Source organism: Pristiophorus japonicus, chromosome 12 (genome assembly GCF_044704955.1).
Source record: "Pristiophorus japonicus isolate sPriJap1 chromosome 12, sPriJap1.hap1, whole genome shotgun sequence".
Taxonomy (NCBI): Eukaryota; Metazoa; Chordata; class Chondrichthyes; family Pristiophoridae; genus Pristiophorus; species Pristiophorus japonicus.
In genome coordinates, this window is record NC_091988.1 from 22,073,538 (window position 1) to 22,095,053 (window position 21,516).

At 43.2% G+C, this 21,516-nt stretch overlaps 1 protein-coding gene across 1 annotated transcript in view; it reads left to right on the forward strand.

Moving 5' to 3' along the window:
• The window catches only part of adamts9 (ADAM metallopeptidase with thrombospondin type 1 motif, 9), a 462,662-nt gene that overhangs the window by 131,256 nt on the left and 309,890 nt on the right, over window positions 1-21,516 (forward strand). The window contains exons 17-19 of the mRNA XM_070895215.1: window positions 20,560-20,726; window positions 20,826-20,955; window positions 21,129-21,255. Coding sequence (XP_070751316.1) covers window positions 20,560-20,726; window positions 20,826-20,955; window positions 21,129-21,255 — 424 coding nt within the window. The remainder of the gene's footprint in view (window positions 1-20,559; window positions 20,727-20,825; window positions 20,956-21,128; window positions 21,256-21,516) is intronic.

The following is a 21,516-nucleotide window of genomic DNA, read 5'->3' on the forward strand; positions in this document are numbered from 1 at the left end:
CCTTACCCCCCACGAGTTTACAGGGAACAGCGTTCATACCTGCAGTTCTCTGAGGCACAGTGCATTCAAACACTGCGCTTCTGAAAAGAGATGGTCATAGAGATATGCCAGCTCATAAAGGCAGACCTACAGCCTACCAGCGGCAACAAGACTGCACTGCCTGTTGAGATGAAGGTGGCTGCAGCACTTGCCTTCTATGCCAACGGCTCCTTTCAGGCATTAGCAGGGGACATATGCTCCATCTCGCAGCACGCTACACATCACTGCATTCGCTATGGTGACGACTGCATTGTACGCGCACAGGATGGACTTTATAAAGTTCCCAATGACCAAGGAGGCACAGAATGAGAGTGCTGTCGGTTTTGCATGAATTGCTGATTTCCCCAAGGTTAAGGCTGCCATTGACTGTACGCACATCACTCTGCGAGCACCTTTAGAGGATCCAGAGGTTTACCGAAATCGAAAGGGATTCCATTCCCTGATCATCTGCGACCATACTCAGCGCATTATGGCAGTAAATGCCCAATTTCCAGGGAACATCCATGATGCTTTCATCTTGCACAGGTATGAGAGCACTGTCTCATACCTGTTCGAGCATCAGCCACAAGGCCAGAGCTAGATGCTGGGGGCAAAGATTACGTCCTCACCACCTGGCTCATGACCCCCTTCTGGAACCCTCAGACAGAAGCCAAGCATCGCTATAATGACAGCCATATAGCCACACTCAACATCGTTGAAAAGACAACTGGAGTGCTCAAGCAGTGCTTCCGATGCCTGGACCACTCTGGACGCTGCCTGCAATACTCCCCTCAGCAGGTGTCTGAGTTCATTGTGGTGTGCTGCATGCTACGCAACTTAACCATCATGAGGGGACAGGATTTGCCACTGGGGACTGCACGACCACCTCAGGAGAGAGGGGAGGAGGACGAGGACGAGGAGCCTGGCGATAAAACCATCCCACCACCTCCTCCACCACCACAGGGGAAGCCTCGTGGGGCTTCAGCCACCGCAAAAGCCTTACGTCAACAGCTCATAATTCATCGCTTTGCTTGAACACTGTTGCCCGCCCACTCTATCCCACCATGTTGACTATTTCTCTTCTTACTCTGCAAATGAGACATTACACAGGAATGGTTCAGGTGAACAAAAGAAATTTAACGTATAATAACTGAATAAGATTTATTAAATGTAATTTGGAAACTGGAATAAAATGTATTATACATTATTGTGAACTTTTAATAGCTTAACAGAATTGGGAAATTTAAAATTTTTTAATAAAATAACAACAACAAAACAACGGAAGAACAACCCCTGCACCGAACATATTTTACCTGTGGCACCATCTCCGCCCTCCTCCCCCCCTCGTCCTAAACCCCTTCCCTCGCACCATGACAGTGTCCAAGGTGGTACCAAGATGTTGTGCCGCAACGCGGCTAGAGTCCTGGTCTAAAAGGGGGAATAGACAATGGCATGCGTGGTTCCCCTGGAGAAGCTTGGGGTATGGAAGGCCCAGCTTCTGAGTGGCGAGCCTCTTGCTCAGCCTCACCACTCACTGGTGATGTGGGTCTGGGTGCTGAGACACTGGGGACTGCAGTGCCAAAGGTCAAGACCATCAGTTGGGCATGGTCATTGACAACCGCGACGACCTGCGACATGCCCTCCCACATGTCCGCCGATAGTGCTGCAATGCTTGCAGGAAAAGCACCCAAGACCTCCAGGAGCTGTCAGCTGAGCTGGATGCTCTCCCTGGACAGTCCCACCATGTCCAGGTGTGCGTCAGCCTGTCTGTCAGCAGACCAGCTTTACCGACTCGCTCTCCAGAGAAACGGCATACAGGATTCAATCCTGGGAGTGCATGGCTGTCCTTTCATTGAGGCTGTTTGGTCTGTGAAAATTACCAGATTCAGCCCTGGATGTACTGCGCATATGTGGGCACACCCTGAAAGCTGACCAGGGTCGCGAAAGAAGAAAAAAAATTGTAGAAAAAAAAAAAAAAAAATCGGGAAAAAAAAAAGTTGCGCATGCGCAGAAAGTCGGAGATTTTTTTCAATCCCAAATTTCGGCTCCGGCGCACAAATTCACTCATGCAACACCGTATTTAGTGCTATCGCTATCTCTGGTCACCATTTGGTGAATTTTGTGACATCCAGCGACAGCACTACCCCGGTGCAAAAAAGAATTACCGCCACAATTATCGCCCAAAAACGGGCGAAATTGCTAATACCCGAATTTCTATCCCTTGTGCCTTAAATTAAGTAAGTTAACTCCATATCAATTTCATTAATTTTCCCTTTTAGATGGTGGCTGTCCATAACTAGGGGTCAGAACTCATGTTGAAGAAAAACAGGAGGAAAATATATTTCAAAGCCATTTTAACAGTATTGCTAAATGCTGATTGTGAGAAATGCAATTTTGTTAGCGGCACTCTAAAAGTAGCAGACAATCACAACACGCTGGCAATAATCTGAAGCAGCTAATGAACCACTTGACAAATATAAATTTGAGAAGGAAGGTAGTTGGTGTAGTATGCAGGAAAGAAACTGGCCTGGAGGGACTTGAACACAGCATGGTAGGAGAGGGGTGCATAAACTGCCAATGATTGAGAAAGCTAGCATTTGGAAAAATGGGCCAAACTATTCATCTATTGGTGCTTTCCTCAGGAATTCCACTACGTCTAGTCTTTTGCTAAGGTTTAGAAATGGATAGATGTTGGCCTTTCAATGTCTAATAACTTAAAGGAGGGGCAGTAAACAAGAACACATAACCAAAAGGTGGGACTTTATGTAAACTAGTTCTGTGTATCTTGTAATTTTATGTCAGCATTTTAGGATTCTGCCATCACAGTTATTGTATTGGTATCAGCTTTCAGATTTAGACATTTCATTTTCTTGATCACCAGTGGAATTTTAAAATTCCAATTACACACAGGCATGCAGACAAGCCTTTACCGTAAAAATAAATTATACCTAATTCCCAAAATAACTTCAAAATATAATTGTCGAAACAAAACCTTCTCAGGATAATCTAAATGTGGTGAAACTCTAATTAATCTATTTGTATTTACCCTGACTTCAGGACATGCTGGATTACAGATGGGAAGCAATTTAAGTGTTGAGAGATGGCCATGTATGTTCATATGTGCATGAGTATTTTAAATCTTAGAGTGTGATTAAAATATAGCTGGTTGAATTACTACTGCTTCTCTGCAAATAACCCAATTAAATGTAAAGGGATTATGTGAAGGCATCCATGTGACTTTAAGGAATGAAACTGCACTTTGTGCAAGTAAATGTATTAGCAACAGTGTGTTGTAAAGTACTGTTAATGAGGCAATTGTAACTGTTGGTTAAAAAGATTTTAAGTGCAACTAAAAAAAAGCTTGTAAACTTGTAGCATTGAGACTGTGGTAATCCCCTAGGTTTTTCTGACCATTTGTATAGCAGTTAGCAATGTGCATTATTTGCAATATTAAAAGAAAGGAACATCTAAAAACTTATCATACATACTTCCATATAAAATGACATAGAATCCATAAGTCGATCCCCAACCCCGCCCCCCAAAAAATTCCATTCAAAAATAATTCATGGCATTGATGCAAGATAGGGGAGAATATTACAAACCTTCATGTTGGCTGGCATCCACAATTATGTTTTCTTTCTAGTGTTTCTCATTGCAACAAGTACAGTCCTATCAGCTGTTGCTCTGCTGTTCCTATGCTTGGATATTTAAATAGTACTGTCCCTCCTGACTTCAATCCTGATTCCCACTATTCATTTTAAATCTCTTCTCCATGTATCTTTCCTACTGAGCTGTCTCCAATCTTAAACCGGCAGTGGGAGCCTGGACTGAAGTTAATATTTAAATATGACAGTTATGGAGCAGAGGATTTGATAGAAATGCAATGGTATGTTGCCATTCCTGGCTCTTTGGAAAAATTGTTGCACTTGAGGAGGACTTCAGGCAGGGTATGATCCACATGTAAAAAAAAATCAATGCCATCTCGTGCTCACATTTGCCTCGTCTGCTAACCTGTCTGGTCCCGAACAGAAACACAAACCTTTAATTGTGTGCACAGAGTGAACTTAAAGAGTGGTTTATTTGGGAATTTGGAAAGAGTGGGAATTCGGAGAAGAGGGGGAATGAGTTGCAGCTTTTTGCTGTAAACTAAGTTACTTAAATACAAATTTAATTACAGTTAATTAAATAGAACAAGGTCATATAGGGATGGCAGTACAGGTGGTGTGCCACAACTGCAGCATGTGAGAGTTTGAGGAGAGCATTGTGATCCCGGACAACCACGTTTGCAGTAAGTGCCTGCATCTTGAGGAACTTCAGCTCAGAGGTGTTGAGCTGGAGTCTGAGGTGCAGACATTGCGGGGCATCAGGGAGGGGGAAAAGAGTTACTTGAACACTTTGATCCAGATGGCAGTCACACCCCTTAGGTTAGGTAGTGGTGCATGTCTGGTTAGTGGTCAGGGACAAGAGGGTGTGACTGCAACTCAGGCAGGTCGGGTGCAGTGCTGGAGGAGCCTCAGCCTTTGTCCTTATCCAACATGTATGAGGTTTTTGCTGTTTGTATGGATGAGGGAAAAGCCTGCAGGATGGATGAGCAGGCTGATCATGGAACCATGGTGCAGGAGGCCATTCAAGTGGGGGGAAGTGAAAGGGAATGTAGTTGTGGTAGGGGACAGTATAGTCAGAGGGTAGAAAGAAAGGATCTTAGCTCGGAAAATCAAGAAGTAGAATTAACAAGCAGCAGAAAACATTGGTGGGAGATGTTTATAGGCCCCCAAACAGTAGTGGTAATGTAGGGCACAGTATAAATCAGGAAATTAGAGGTGCATGTAACAAGGGTAATACAATAATCACGGGGGTCTTTAATCTACATATTAACTGGGCAAACCAAATTTGCAGCAATAGTGTAGAGGACGAATTCATGGAATATATACAAGATGGTTTTCGAGATCAGTATGTTGAGGAACCAACTACAGAACAGGCTATTTTAGATTTAGTATTGTGCAACAAGAAAGGGTTAATTAATAATGTCCTTATGTAAGTGAGTGGGCAAGAACATGGCAAATGGAATATAATGTGGATAAATGAGAAGTTATCCACTTTGGTAGGAAAAATTGTAAAGCAGAGTATATTTTAAATGGTGAGAAATTGGGAAATGGTGTTCAGAGGGACCTGGGTGTCCTTGTACATGAATCACTGAAAGTTAACATGCAGGTACAGCAGGCAATTAAGAAAGCAAATGGTATGTTGGCCTTTACTAGAAGAAGATTTGCGTATAAGAGTAAAGACATTTTATGCAATTATATAAGGTCCTGGTGAGACCGCACCTGGAGTATTGCATACAGTTTTGGTCTCCTTACCGAAGGAAGGATATACTTGCCATTGAGGGAGTGCAATTAAGGTTCATCAGACTGGTTCCTGGGATGGGAGGATTGTCCTATGAGGAGAAATTGAGTAGACCTGGCCTATATTCTCTAGAGTTTAGAAGAATGAGGGGTGATCTCATTGAAACATATAAAATTTTTACAGGGCTTGACAGATTAGATGTTTCCTCTGGCTGAGGAATCTAGAACCAGGGGTCACAGTCACGGATTAAGGGATCGGCCATTTAGGACTGAGATGAGGTGAATCTTCAGAATTCTCTACCCCAGAGGGCTGTGGAGGCTCAGGCTTTGAGAATATTCAAGACAGAGATCGATAGATTTTTGGATATTGAGGGAATCAAGGGATATGGGGATAGTGCAGGAAAGTGGATCTCATTAAATGGCAGAGCAGGCTCGAAGGGCTGAAGGGCCTATTCCTGCTCCTAATTCTTATGTTCTTGTATACAATAGTTGCTATTAAATACAGTTTGGTTGGTCAAGTAAATCTTGGTACTGGCCCGGATTTTGCAGTCAGCGGCAAACGAACGGTGCTAGCCATTCATAAACCTGTACTTGCCCACAGAATTTCTGTGAGATTTTGCACTGGAACTTGCGGTGATTAGAAATCCATTTTGGTGCAGAGCCATCTACAGGGGATTTGGGACCTGTATGAACAGGGCAAGCAAATGTGGATCTCCTTAACCAATCAGATTGAAGAATCCTTACTGAGGCATGCAAAGTCTGAACCAGGAAGTGTAAGTTAGAATCGTTAATTCAATGCCAAATCATGTACAGAAAGCAAAATAAAGAGAGGGAATGGATCATTTTGTGGTGAGAGGCACAAAGCACAGTATTGACAAAGTGGCCAGGCAATCAGCAGGGGTGAAGAACAGGAAATATACCAGCTATCTGGATTTGTATTCATTTGGATTGGATCCAGTGACGAGATTATGGCCTCAGTACTGAGCTGTTGGTAAATGACAGAATATAGTCATTGAGGCCGAGGTGCTAAGTCTTTGTGCCGCAAACAAAATCTGCACTGTGATGCTGGGGTAGAAATCAGTAAGGCAGCTAGAGTTGATTTTGAACTTCTATCCATGCAGTCACCTATCTTACATAGGATAAAACCGCTGATCTGAAAGAGTAGGCTATCAAGTCCATCAGGCAGGTTCTGTTCATTGTCATTCAATCTGAGGAATCAACTGATTGGCCCGGATTTTGCGGTCAGCAGTGAAGTGACAGTGCTCGCCGCTGACCTCGAATAAAGCTGCCCACAAAGCTTTAGCAGGCTCTGTGGCGTTGGTTTCCCCTTTTCCGATGTGACTTTCCATCTGGGGCCATCGAGAGGGGATCTGCAGCGTCCAACAACAGTGACGCCATCAAGCAGGCTGACCAGCCAATCACATAGACAGTAAACTAGGAAGCAAAAATCAGGTAGAATTCTTCATTAAGATGGAGAGTGACACAGTTAATTCAGAGACTAGGGTCCTGAACTTAAAGAAAGGAAACTTCGACGGTATGAGACGTGATTTGGCTAGGATATACTGGAGAATGATACTTAAACGGTTGACGGTGGATAGGCAATGGCAGACATTTAAATAGCACATGGATGAACTGCAATAATTGTACATCCCTGTGTGGCGTAAGAATAAAACGGGGAAGGTGGCTCAACCGCGGCTAACAAAGGAAATTAGGGATAGTGTTAAATCCAAGGAAGAGGCATATAAATTGGCCAGAAAAAGCAGCAAACCCGAGGACTAGGAGAAATTTAGAATTCAGCAGAGGAGGACTCAGGGTTTAATTAGGAGGGGAAAATAGAGTATGAGAGTAAGCTTGCAGGGAACATAAAAACTGACTGCAAAACCTTCTATAGATATGTGAAGAGAAAAAGGTTAGTGAAGACTAATGCAGATCCCTAGTAATCAGAATCAGGGGAATTCATAATGGGGAACAAGGAAATGGCAGAACAATGGAAAAAATACTTTGGTTCTGTCTTCACTAAGGAAGACACGAATAACCTCCCGAAAATACTAGGGGACCGAGGGTCTAGCGAGAAGGGGGAACTGAGGGAAATCCTTATTAGTCAGGAAATGGTGTTAGGGAAATTGAAGGGCCTGAAGACCAATAAATCCCCAGGGCCTGATAGTCTACATCCCAGAGTACTTAAGGAAGTGGCCCTAGAAATAGTGGATGCATTGGTGATCATTTTCCAATATTCTATAGACTCTGGTTCAGTTCCTATGGATTGGAGGGTAGCTAATGTAACCCCACTTTTTAAAAAAGGAGGGAGAGAGAAAACAGGGATTATAGACTGGTTAGCCTGACATCGGTAGTAGGGAAAATGTTGGAATCAATTATTGAAGATGTAATAGCAGCGCATTTGGAAAGCAGTGGCAGGATCGGTCAAAGTCAGCATGGATTTATGAAAGGAAAATAAATCATGCTTGACAAATCTGCTCGAATTTTTTGAGGATGTGACTAGTAGAGTGGACAGGGAAGAACCAGTTGATGGTATATTTGGACTTTCAAAAGGCTTTTGACAAGGTCCCACACAAGAGATTCGTGTGCAAAATTAAGGCACATGGTATTGGGGGTAATGTATTGATGTGGTTAGAGAACTGGTTGGCAGACAGGAAGCAAAGAGTGGGAATAAATGGGTCCTTTTCAGAATGGCAGGCAGTGACTAGTGGGGTGCCGCAGGGTTCGGTGCTGGGACCCCAGCTATTTACAATATACATTAATGATTTAGACGAAGGAATTGAATGTAATATTTCCAAGTTTGCAGATGACAATAAGCTGGGTGGCAGTGCGAGCTGCGAGGAGGATGCTAGGAGGCTGCAGGAGGACTTGGACAAGTTAGGCGAATGGGCAAATGCATGGCAGATACAGTATAATGTGGATATATGTGTGGTTATCCACTTTGGTTGCAAAAACAGAAAGGCAGATTATCTGAAAGGTGACAGATTAGTAAAACGGGAGGTGCAACGAGACCTGGGTGCCATGGTATATTAGTCATTGAAGGTAGGCATGCAGGTACAGCAGGCAGTAAAGAAGGTAAATGGCATGCTGGCCTTCATAGCGAGGGGATTTAAGTATAGGAGCAGGGAGGTTTTACTGCAGTTGTACAGGGCCTTGGTGAGACCACACCGTGAGTATTGTATGCAGTTTTGGTCTCCTAATCTGAGGAAGGACATTCTTGCTATTGAGGGAGTGCAGCGAAGGTTCACCAGACTAATTTCCAGGATGGCAGGTCTGACATATGAAGAAAGACTGGATCAACTAGGCTTATATTCACTGGAATTTAGAAGAATGAGAGGGGATCTCATAAAAACATATAAAATTCTGACGGGATTGGACAGGTTAGATGCAGGAAGAATGTTCCCGAAGTTGTGAAGTCCAGATCCAGGGGTCACAGTCTAAGAATAAGGGGTAAGCCATTTAGGACTGAAATGAGGAGAAAGTTCTTCACTCAGACAGTTGTTAACCTGTGGAATTCTCTACCCAGAAAGTTGTTGAGGCCAGTTTGTTAGATATATTCAAAAGGGAGTTAGATGTGACCCTTACGGCTAAAGGGATCAAGGGGTATGGAGAGAAAGCAGAAATGGGGTACTGAAGTGCATGATCATATTGGGTAATCCTTGCCACTGGACCAAGACCTAGCTCTATCAAGCCCATGTGGTGGCTGGGTTGCAACGGCCATCACACGTTAAAAAATCCACGCACAGACATCTTCCACCCTTCAGGATGTAGTTCAGGATCCGGAATATTAGGTCCCTCATTGAAACACCTGTGAACTCATCCCTTTTCGGCGTGGAAGCAAGTCATCCTCATTTTGAGGGACTGCCTATGATGATGATGACCACCCATTTATCACCGAAAATACCACGGTGGTAAATTCATCACAGATTACTGCAAAAATATCACCGATTTCATAATTTAACACTGAAATACCACCAGTGTTAAATTCATCGGTGATTTATCACCGGTGGTAAAAAAAATACTACCGGTTGCAAAAAATACCACCAACCTTATTTTTTTGCCGTTTTTATGACGTCATTAAGTGTGCAACACCGAAATACCACCAAAAATTACCACCAGAGATAAATTCATCAATAACACCATTTTACCACTGGCCTAAATTACTATCGAGGAAAGTGTAGTCTTATCTGATCTTATCTGATTGAATCCAGTGCTACGGATGCCATTTTAAAACACGGAGCTGCCATCCATTCCACATGAGGCAAGGCGGAGTTTTACACGGACATCTTTATGGGAGTTCAGTGTTAGATTTTAAGGTTATTTGAGGCTTTTAGTGGATTATTTGAGAAAATTGGAGGTTATTTTAAGGATAATTAAGAAAATTGGAGGACATTTGAGGACATTTTGGGAGCATTTGAGGACATCAGCAGCTCATAAATCAATGCTTTGCTTGAACAGTGAGAGGGACATTTCACCTTTACCGCCCACTCTATCGTTGAGTTGTACCTTCATTTTCTAAAAGTTAGACACAGTACAAGAATGGTTAGGTTTAACAAAATTTTTATAAAATGTTGTAAACTTTGAAAAACGTAAAAGTCAATAAATAAATACATTTTTAACTTCAAGAACAAAAACAGCAATAAAACATCAGCCCCCACCCTACACTTCTTTTACCTGCGGCCAAGACTCCAACACCGAAATACCAGCGCAAATTACCACCAGAGGCAAGTTCATCTATACCACCATTTATACCACCCGCAAAAATACCACCCATTTTACGATCGAAAATAAGAAGAAATACTGTTAGCCCTACCACCGGTTGGTCATGTTTGATAAAAATAGCGTCCTTGATTGATAGTGGTATTTCGGTGGTTTAAAAATAAATGTGATTTTTAAATAGCACCGAAATACCACCGGAAAACCAGTGGTAGGGCTAAATGATGTAAATCCAGCCCGATGGAATTTTTTATCATGGAATGGAAATAACGACACTCCACAATATAAAATTAGTTTTCCAGGGCCCAAGAGTTTGTTCAGCAATAATCATGACAGTGCACTGGTAAAAACTTAATTAAACCTCATTCAACGAGGGTTTTTACAGTGAGAATAGGGTGTAAAAAGTTGAAATTCATATCAATTCAAGTGATTTCTAATTGATTCCATCTGTGAAGACTGCAACAGTGTACCCTGTGCAGGAGCAGCGTATCCCTGACAGCAACTTCTAGATTTCCACATTTAACTGCACACCTGAACACCAGAAGTTACTGTCAGTTTTATGGAGTAATCATGGTGAGCGTTGATAGTTTCAACGTCATTACAACCACAAATTCCAGACCATAATGTCCACTACTGCACAGTTCCTTATGTGCCTTCAGTATGCTGCCGAGACAGAACTGAAAATAAAAATTTTCTATCAAGCTCTCCCTACTTATGTTACTGATGAGAAACTCTTTTACCTCTTGGATAATTCTATCCTTCACCAAAAGGCCTCAACGGTGGTGATTTTGATTAAATTTTTCATAAGGGAACACTCTCCATGACAGAAAAACACAGTAGACTTGTGAAAAGTGTGCACATTGTGTGTGGCATTCAGAGAAGTTTAGACTTGTTACATTAATCATTGAGAAGCACTTGAAGCCAAGAAGATATCAGAAAAATGCCACTCCTCAATTCAGCAAACTGTGAATTTCATCAAAAGACTTCCAGTTAAACGAGAGGGCACAGAGGGGAAAGAACGGGGGAGTGGAACTAACTGGATTGCTCTTCGAAAGAGCCAGTGCACACTCGATGGGCCAAATGGCTCCCTTCTATGCTGTACTATTCTAAGATTCTATTGGGTTGAAATTCGCTTGATAACGCTGACCCTCAGCACCGGTGCTAGGCAGCTAACAAGCGGCAAATACCTACCTTCGACGGTAAATGGCGTCCAGACCTCGTCCTAAATTCAATCGTCTCTTTGACAGAGGTGCCAAGAGACAACGCTGCATCGGCTATTGTCACCCGCGTGGTGACGTCATCCAGCGTACAACGCCTTTTTCACACCTCTGCCGTGACATTTGCTGCCGTGCAAACAGACGGCCATAGAGCCAGGAAAATGTGTCCGTTAAAGAGCGGATCTCGGGTGGATTCACCCAGAAAGGAAGATAAGTTTTTCTCTCTATTTATTTCTGCACGTTTTCATTAGTTTTAAGAGTGGGGAAGTGTGTGTGGGAATCGGAGAAGTTTTAGCTCTTTTATTTTCCTCTCCAATTTTTTTCCAGCATGGCAACAGCCTCCTGTCAGGAAATTCATTCGGCCTCCTGAGCTCCGGCCCGAGGATAAGAACATAAGAACATAAGAATTAGGAACAGGAGTAGGCCATCTAGCTCCTCGAACCTGCTCCGCCATTCAATAAGATCATGACTGATCTGGCCGTGGACTCAGCTCCACTTACCCACCCGCTCCCCGTAACCCTTAATTCCCTTATTGGTTAAAAATCTATCTATCTGTGATTTGAATACATTCGATGAGCTAGCCTCAACTGCTTCCTTGGGCAGAGAATTCTACAGATTCACAACCCTCTGGGAGAAGAAATTCCTTCTCAACTCGGTTTTAAATTGGCTCCTCCGTATTTTGAGGCTGTGCCCCCTAGTTCTAGTCTCCCCGACCAGTGGAAACAACCTCTCCACCTCTATTTTGTCTATCCCTTTCATTATTTTAAATGTTTCTATAAGATCACCCCTCATCCTTCTGAACTCCAACGAGTAAAGACCCAGTCTACTCAATCTATCATCATAAGGTAACCCCCTCATCTCCGGAATCAGCCAAGTGAATCGTCTCTCTACCCCCTCCAAAGCCAGTATATCCTTCCTTAAGTAAGGTGACCAAAACTGCACGCAGTACTCCAGGTGTGGCCTTACCAATACCCTATACAGTTGTAGCAGGACCTCCCTGCTTTTGTACTCCATCCCTCTCGCAATGAAGGCCAACATTCCATTCGCCTTCCTGATTACCTGCTGCACCTGCAAACTAACTTTTTTGGGATTCATGCACAAGGACCCTGACTCCGTTAGGTGTATCGAGGAGGCTCAAGCACGTGGGGAGATCCCGTCCGAACTGACCCCCGTCCGGACGGAATTCCTCATCGGCGCCAAACCCCGGAACCTCCCTCGGGGGCCGGCGCCTCACAACTTGAGCCGCCTCGGGGAAATCCCCTCCGTGCCTTTCAGTTCCGCGCGGAGGGGTTTCCTGTACGTGCTGCTCCTGCACACCCTCAACTTTGCCATCCTCGCCGGCCGTCCGGACACGCCATGGCGTACCATCTTGCCGTCCGGAGGAGGCGGGGGTCCCCGATGGAGGGCACTCTACGCAGGGGTCCTCCCACTATTCATCGGGGACTTGGCCTGGAGGGTGGTGCACGGAGCAGTGCCGTGCAATAAATTTTTAAGCCGGTTCACGGACTCCCAGGCCGCCTGCAATTTCTGCGGTCTGGAGGAGTCCGTGTTCCATGTTTTTATTGAATGCACGAGGTTGCAGCCCCTGTTCCACTATTTGAAGGGGCTGCTCCTGAAATTCTGGCTGCACTTCAGTCCCACTCTCCTGATCTTTGGGCACCCTGTGCGGAGGGGAGCGGGTAGGTCCGAAGGCCTCCTCGTAGGACTGCTCCTGGGCACGGCCAAGGGTGCCATCAGCCGGTCCAGGCAGCGGGCGGTCGAGGGGGTCGTTCAACCTGACTGCCTGCCTCTCTTCCGCTCTTACATCCGGTCCAGGGTGTCCTTGGAGATGGAGCACGCGGTGTCCACCGGTACGCTCGCGGCCTTCCGCGAGAGGTGGGCACCGGAGGGACTGGAGTGCATCATCACGCCCGGCAACCAAATTTTAATTTGATTTTACGTTTTAAAGTTTAATTTGTTTTAATTGCCGGTGCTTTTAGTGTCCCCCTTCCCTTTTATAGGGGGCACTGGGGAAAATTGTGATTTTAGTGCCCAAAAAAAAACCAAAAAAAAAAAAAGAAAAACACAAAAAAAAAACCAAAAAAAAAGGGGGGAAAAAAAGGGCCTTGAAAATGTCTGGAGTGTCACCCAGGTCGGGTGGCACCGTTTATTGTTTTTATGTTTTCACAGGTGAACTCAAAAGAGTTTCATGCACAAGGACCCCCAGGTCCCTCTGCACCTCAGCATGTTGTAATTTCTCCCCATTCAAATAATATTCCCTTTTACTGTTTTTTTTCCCCAAGGTGGATGACCTCACACTTTCCGACATTGTATTCCATCTGCCAAACCTTAGCCCATCGCTTAACCTATCTAAATCTCTTTGCAGCTTCTCTGTGTCCTCTACACAACCCGCTTTCCCACTAATCTGTGTGTCATCTGCAAATTTTGTTACACTACACTCTGTCCCCTCTTCCAGGTCATCTATGTATATTGTAAACAGTTGTGGTCCCAGCACCGATCCCTGTGGCACACCACTAACCATCGATTTCCACCCTGAAAAGGACCCATTTATCCCGACTCTCTGCTTTCTGTTCGCCAGCCAATTCTCTATCCATGCTAATACATTTTCTCTGACTCCGCGTACCTCTATCTTCTGCAGTAACCTTTTGTGTGGCACCTTAGCGAATGCCTTTTGGAAATCTAAATACACCACATCCATCGGTACACCTCTATCCACCATGCTCGTTATATCCTCAAAGAATTCCAGTAAGTCAGTTAAACATGATTTCCCCTTCATGAATCCATACTGCGTCTGCTTGATTGCACTATTCCTATCTAGATGTCCTGCTATTTCTTCCTTAATGATAGTTTCAAGCATTTTCCCCACTACAGATGATAAACTAACCGGCCTATAGTTACCTGCCTTTTGTCTGACCCCTTTTTTAAACAGAGGCGTTACATTAGCTGCTTTCCAATCCGCTGGTACCTCCCCAGATTCCAGAGAATTTTGGTAGATTATAACGAATGCATCTGCTTTAACTTCCGCCATCTCTTTTAATACCCTGGGATGCATTTCATCAGGACCAGGGGACTTGTCTACCTTGAGTCCCATTAGCCTGTCCAGCACTACCCCCCTAGTGATAGTGATTGTCTCAAGGTCCTCCCTTCCCACATTCCTGTGACCAGCAATTTTTGGCATGGTTTTTGTGTCTTCCACTGTGAAGACGGAAGCAAAATAATTGTTTAAGGTCTCAGCCATTTCCACATTTCCCATTATTAAATCCCCCTCCTCATCTTCTAAGGGACCAACATTTACTTTAGTCACTCTTTTCCGTTTTATATAATCGGTAAAAGCTTTTACTATCTGTTTTTATGTTTTGCGCAAGTTTACCTTCGTAATCTATCTTTCCTTTCTTTATTGCTTTTTTAGTCATTCTTTGCTGTTGTTTAAAATGTTCCCAATCTTCTAGTTTTCCACTAACCTTGGCCACCTTATACGCATTGGTCTTTGATTTGATACTCTCCTTTATTTCCTTGGTTGTCCACGGCGATAAATACGCAACACCACATTTTAGCCACTGCTCACTCTCTTTGGGCATAAAAACTGAATTTACCACTTTGAGGCTGCGGCCAACATCTGCCACTAAAATCAGCACTCAGGCGGTGACACCGTCTTAACATCGGCCATAACGAATTTTGACCCCTATGATCGTATGATAAAACATCGTTTTTTGTCTATTGTTCAAATAGATGGAGTAAACCTCTGGAGATTGTTGTGATAGAAGTCCATTTTTGGTTTTGTTGGAAAAGTCTATCCTCTATGAATTACATTCAAATATGGAGTCCTAGAAATCTGATCAACTCCTGCTGGTTTGTATGTCACTAAACGGGCACACATGGCGAGCAGGAAGAGCATGCTTATTACGAGCGATAAGTGCGCTACACGCCATATAGCATTGGGATACTCATTTGTCATTTGAGGCTGCTGTTTAACTTCTAGATGTTTTTTAAACTGTTACCTAACTCTAGAAACTTAATTTTCACTGCTGAGAAGATTTTGCGGGGAATTGCACTGTTTTTGGCAGTCTTTTAAATAGCTGTGCTGCAATCATGGGTTGTCTGGTAGGGCGGCCTTTGTGGCTGGAGGATGAGGGGGAGCAGCAAGGAAAACAGCAGAGTGCAGAAACAGTGGCAACAAGAGGGAGGAGAAGAGCACTGCACAAGCGGTCATACCCACAGCAGATGTTCAGGGAGCACTTCTACACTAACATTCTGGAGGAGGAATGCATCAGACACCTTCACTTCACAAAGTGGGCTATCACCGAGCTATGTCACCTACTGCAGCCACAACTCCAGTTACGAGCCAAGTCATGGACAGCACTGCCTGTGGCTGCCAAGGCCACCGTGGCCCTTAACTTGTATGCCACGTGCTCCTTGCGGGCTGCAGTAGGTAACATCAGTGACATATCACAGTTGGCCTCCTGTATGGCTCAGAGACATGGACTGTGTACAGTAGACACCTCAAGTCATTGGAGAAATACCACCAACGATGTCTCCGCAGGATCCTGCAGATCCCCTGGGAGGACAGGTGCACTAACACCAGTGTCCTCATCCAGGCTAACATCCCCAGCATTGAAGCACTGACCACATTCGATCAGCTCCGCTGGGCAGACCACATAGTTCACATGCCAGACACGGGACTCCCAAAGCAAGTGCTCTATGTGAAGCTCCTTCATGGCAAACGAGCCAAAGGTGGGCAGCGGAAGCGTTACAAGGACACCCACAAAGCCTCCCTGATAAAGTGCGACATCCCCACTGACACCTGGGAGTCCCTGGCCCAAGACCGCCCTAAGTGGAGGAAGTGCATCCAGGAGGGTGCTGAGCACCGCGAGTCTCAACGCCGAGAGCATGCAGAAATCAAGTGCAGACAGCGGAAAGCGCGTGTGGCAAACCAGTCGCACTCACCCCTTCCCTCACCGACTATCTGTCCCACCTGTGACAGAGTCTGTGGCTCTCATATTGGACTGTTCAGCCACCAAAGAACTCACTTCAGGAGTGGAAGCAAGTCTTCCTCGATTCTGAGGGACTGCCTATGATGATGATGATCACAGTTGGCAGTCCACCGCTGTATCAGGGAGGTCACCTGGAGGAACAGCTACATTACTTTGTCCATGGACAGAGCTAAGCAGAACGCGAGAGCACTCAGCTTCGCCAGTGTGTGTGCAAGGTGACATAGCCTGCACCCACATTGCCTTGCAGCTCCCCATCACCAGCCTGGCATCTTTATCAATTGAAAGGATTCCATTCGCTTAAGGTCCAGCTGGATTGTGACCACAGGAAGCGCATCATGCAGGTCTGTGCCCGGTTTCCTGTCTGAAGTCATGATTCATTCATCATGTTCCATTCCTGTGTGACATCTTTATTTGGGCCAGATTGTCAGTCTATAGGCTGGCTACTGGATGACGAAGATTATACCCTCCAGACATGGCTTATGGTTTCTTGCCTTCACTTCACTACAAGTACAAACGCAAGCACCAACAGCAAATCCAGAACAAAAACAAATTTATCAAACGACTCAATTCCATCTGTATCTAACAGTTAACAGAAATACTTATGAATCATCTATGTACAAGCCCTTTGTGCCATCTTCTGTGCTTGTTTAACTATCCTCATGCTCCTCTGAAGTGTTACCCCAGAGCCTATAGCTTGAGAGTTGTGTGCTGAGCTTCCATTGAGGGAATTTCAGATGGCCATGGTGAATGACCTTGAGCTGCTGTGGGCCTTAAGAGCCCAGCTGCAGACTGCAGCATCTCAACATGGGCTGGGCAAGTCTGACCCAACTGGCTGTGTGGCATGAACAAGGGCAGTGGCAGAGTAGTTGCCAGCGGGAGCAGGCATTCTGTGATCCTGAGCGGGAACAGCAAGTGCCTCCACGATGGTGCCAAGACCAATCTCCTGGGCCTGAGCACTCCTGCAGCTCTGCATAGGAACAGAGTGCAGGAGTGACATAGCGCTCTAGAATCCCCCGTCAACAGTGGCCACTAAAGCCAACTTCTTGACAAAACTTGTATGGTCATTGAATTTTTTTCCAGCAGTGCAGGCATGTGCTGGGTGCTAAACTCCTGGCATTGTTCTCCTCTGCAATGATTTCCCACATGCAATGGGATTGTTGCCTAGAGGGCTTTCTGCTCTCCAAAGGGAACAAGATCTCCTTTCACCTGTCATTGCCTGGACCGGTGCCTCCAATGCAGCATTAAAGAACCTGAGGGCACATGATCTCCAGGTCTAGCAGTCATTTCTATACTGAAGAGTGTATTTTCTTCTCTCCTGCCAGAGTGCATCTCCCCTTTGAAGTGTTTTCTGTCTTTAAGTGGCGTCAGAGACACAACTCTTTGCGGGGTGGCGTCAGAGACACAGTTTCTAGCCCCGCCAAACAGGTGTACAGCCAGTAAGTAGTGCTGGCTACACGCCTGACTCGTTATAATGAGTATGTTAGCGTGAATGTACCCTCCAAGAATCACTTGTCACTCAGGGTCGGTTCCAAACGTCAAAACGGTTTATTACGCCGGCGGGGAGATGAAGCAACTGTTGGATCCAGGTAACTCTCTCCGCCGAACAAATGGTTTCATGGATTTTTATATGTTTCACAACAGTTTACTACAGTTACATCAGCCCATTTCGGCCAGACACTATCCAATCATATTAATTATAGATTACATATAGATTCAAATAGACCAATAGAAGTGGTCTCTAAATATTAGGTGACTGCGTGATTGCCTCATGTGTTGCCAAGAGATGTGTTGCTAAGAGTTACTCATGATGATCCTGTGGCATGGTCCAGGCCCCCCTTATCTTACTGTCCTTGGGTGCTGTCTTTGGGTAGTCTCCTTATCTTAGTCCTGTTACAGAGTCGTATTGTTCTATCATGGACCAAGACGTCTCGTCTGGGGAACATCTGCAGAGCTGTAGTGTGTATCTGCATGAGAACACAGCCGTTATCAGTAACTAAGGATGCAGTCTCTTTTCTGCTGGCTGACATCCCTTGGGGCTTTGCTAAACCACGAGCAGCCATCTTTATACATTTTACACACCCATTTAATTCTAACATTGTGCTACAGGTGCCTTTACTCTAGGGGAGAATTTCCCTCTCTAACATTGTATAAAAGCCATGCACAGCTATAAGTAGGTACACCCATCCCACTGATAACAGTGTAAGCTTTGCAAATATTTTTTTAATTGTTGCGGCATCTGATACACATAGAACATTGATTACATTTTCCTTTTTTACTTTATTGAAAAATAAATGGAGAGGAGCTATGGATTTTCTTAAAAAGTTTGAGAACCTCTGGCCTAAAGTTAGCCACAACATTGCACAGATTTGTAATTTACGTCATTTTGAATCCATTCACTTGCACAGATTTAAACCAATTCACTTGATAATTGAATACATGACAGTGCGAACCAGGTAGATATCAATTATGCAATATTTAAATTACCAACATTTTTTAAAGAAACAATGTAGATTAAATTCAGTAATTAGTAGTAAAAAAAATCACTCTAAAGGTAAATGCATTGATAATGTCTGATAAAGTAAAACAATCTCACATTTTGGATTGACCTTTCCCTCTGCAGCAAATTTTGTGGTGTTTTGCCAAAATGTTTTTTACATGGAGGATTCTAGCATGCATTAAGAAATGTAGACATAAATGTAAAGTATAGAACTATTTTATCTGCTTGAGGAACAAGGACTGAGGGTAGAGGGAGCTCATACAACTATGTTCCCCTCCCGTTACAAATGATGCCAACATGAGTGCACATGCAAAATTCATTGTCCCTGATGCAGCTTCCCTTCCATTTCACATTACCACTGTTTGTCATTGTGGTACAAATATGTTATACATTTATTTAATTTGGACATTTGCATTCTCATTGTATAAACATAGATACAATTACCCTACATCATCTCTATAGAACAATCATCAATGTGACCTAGTGCTGATATTTGTCTTGTTTGCTCACTCTGTCTAATAAATTTAAATTAGAATTTACTGGAAATTTCATAATAAAGTGCTACACTCTTATCGGAACTACTAGATTATGAATCACATTGTACAATATTGAAAATTAACAATACATTGTGTGCTTTAGTACAGTGGCTGCAGTAATTGACAAATCTGAGTGCTTAGGTTTCACTGAACAGGAAATAATTTGAAAGCAACAGAATCGAAGGTGTTGTTCAGTCTACATACAATTAGTAAATACAGGAACTATATTAGTCAAACCAAAATATATTGTGTTCAGTTAATCAAACAATCTTGCTATTCTGTATTCAGAAAACTGGACAAATAAACACTAGTTAAATGAAAATACACATCTAAAGAAGCAGGTGGTAAACTTCCACAATTTTTATAGAGCTGGGTATACAGTGCGTATTCATTTTATGGTCTTAGTTGTAAAAGGTAATACATTTGTTATGGTGAGCACAATAACAGCTATTTAACAGTATCAAACGACTGTGACATGTCACCAATTCATAGAGGTGTAAAGCTCTGCTTTCTTCTTTGCTCTCTTTTGAGCCTGTTGGTTGGACTATTACTGATTTAAAACAATTGTACTTAGGTTATAAAAATCTGGGAACACTTGCTTAATTCAATTTCCGAGGTTGCTTACTGATTTAGATGTGTAGCAAGTTGTTAAAATCACTGTGTTCAAATGAAGTAGCTTCTTGCTTTTAGGGTTAGGGTTCACTAACCCTAATTTTCACTATTAGAACAAATATTACAAGTTCTCCCTACATAACCGTATGCTTTTAAAAATGTCGGCAGTTCTACTTATATTTCTCTTTCATTGTCTAGATGAAAGCGATGGAATTATATGGTAATGAATGAAATGACAGGAAAACAAACTCAGGAAATTAGCTAAATAATCACTTTAGTGTGAATTGTGCGGTGGGTTACTGATTCACAGAAAACGATGCTTTCAAGGCATTCAGGCTGAAGTTTTCAATTCCCACAGGAGTTGTTAATTATTTGTCCCCTATTTTTAATTCAGGTAAAATGTGCATCTGGGAAACAGCCCACAGGAAATTATTTAATTGTATCTAACATTATCATACCGTACTTGAAACTGAAAATCCATCAACTCAGTACTTTGAGCACATTGGAAAAATATCCATAAATGTATGAGCATAATACATCGATAAAGGTTATGGAACATCTAGATTTGTTTGTGTATATATTTTGTAAATTATTAGCAGACATCTGTATTATCTTTATATTTTCTTTTTACAGCTTTGGCAAACAGTCGAGGAGAATTCCTTTTAAATGGAGATTTTGTGGTCAGCATGTTTAAAAGGGAAATTAAAGTTAGAGGTGCAGTAATTGAATATAGTGGGTCTGATAATGGAGTGGAAAGAATCAACTGTACTGATCGGATTGAGGAAGAACTAATTGTTCAGGTAAATTAACATGCATGGCTAGGTTCTATATATTATGTTGTCAGATTTTCTTTCACAATAATTTATTAGTTTTTTTTAACGTTACATTTTTAATTCAAGGTTTTGTCTGTGGGAAATCTATACAATCCTGATGTGCGATATTCATTCAACATTCCCATTGAAGATAAAGTACAAAATTTTTTTTGGGATCAGTTTGGTCCTTGGCAGGATTGCAACAGGCTTTGCCAAGGTAAGGCGCATTGTAATTCTTCCCTAAATAAACAAAGAGCACAACAGCATTTTAATGTCCTTTTATATAGTTTCTTTGATAGTTTGGAATCATGTGCTAAAAAGATAATTTTACTACATTAGCTGCCTTCACTGTTGATCATTGCTCTGTAATGTGATACTGTATTTGAACAGGTGAAAGGAAGAGAAGACCTATTTGTACCAGAGAAAGTGATCGCCTGGTTGTCTCTGATCAGAGATGTGATCAAATTCCACGCCCAGCTCCATTAATTGAATCATGCAATACAGAATGTGAACTACGGTACAAACTTTTCAAAAATTGTCTTCCTCTCAAAATTATTTTCATTTGATTTATGAAATCACTTCCTTATTAAAACAATACCTGACACTACTAGTAATTGGCTATAAACTGGTGTTCTGTATTTACATCATTATTAGTTTGCTTAATATATGCACTAGTGCCAGACTTTAAACTAGTAAAATGGGGGGGGGGGGGAGGGATCTACAAGAAACATAACCAGCCTAAATATAAACAAAACAGGAAAGGAGTGCATAGGAAAGA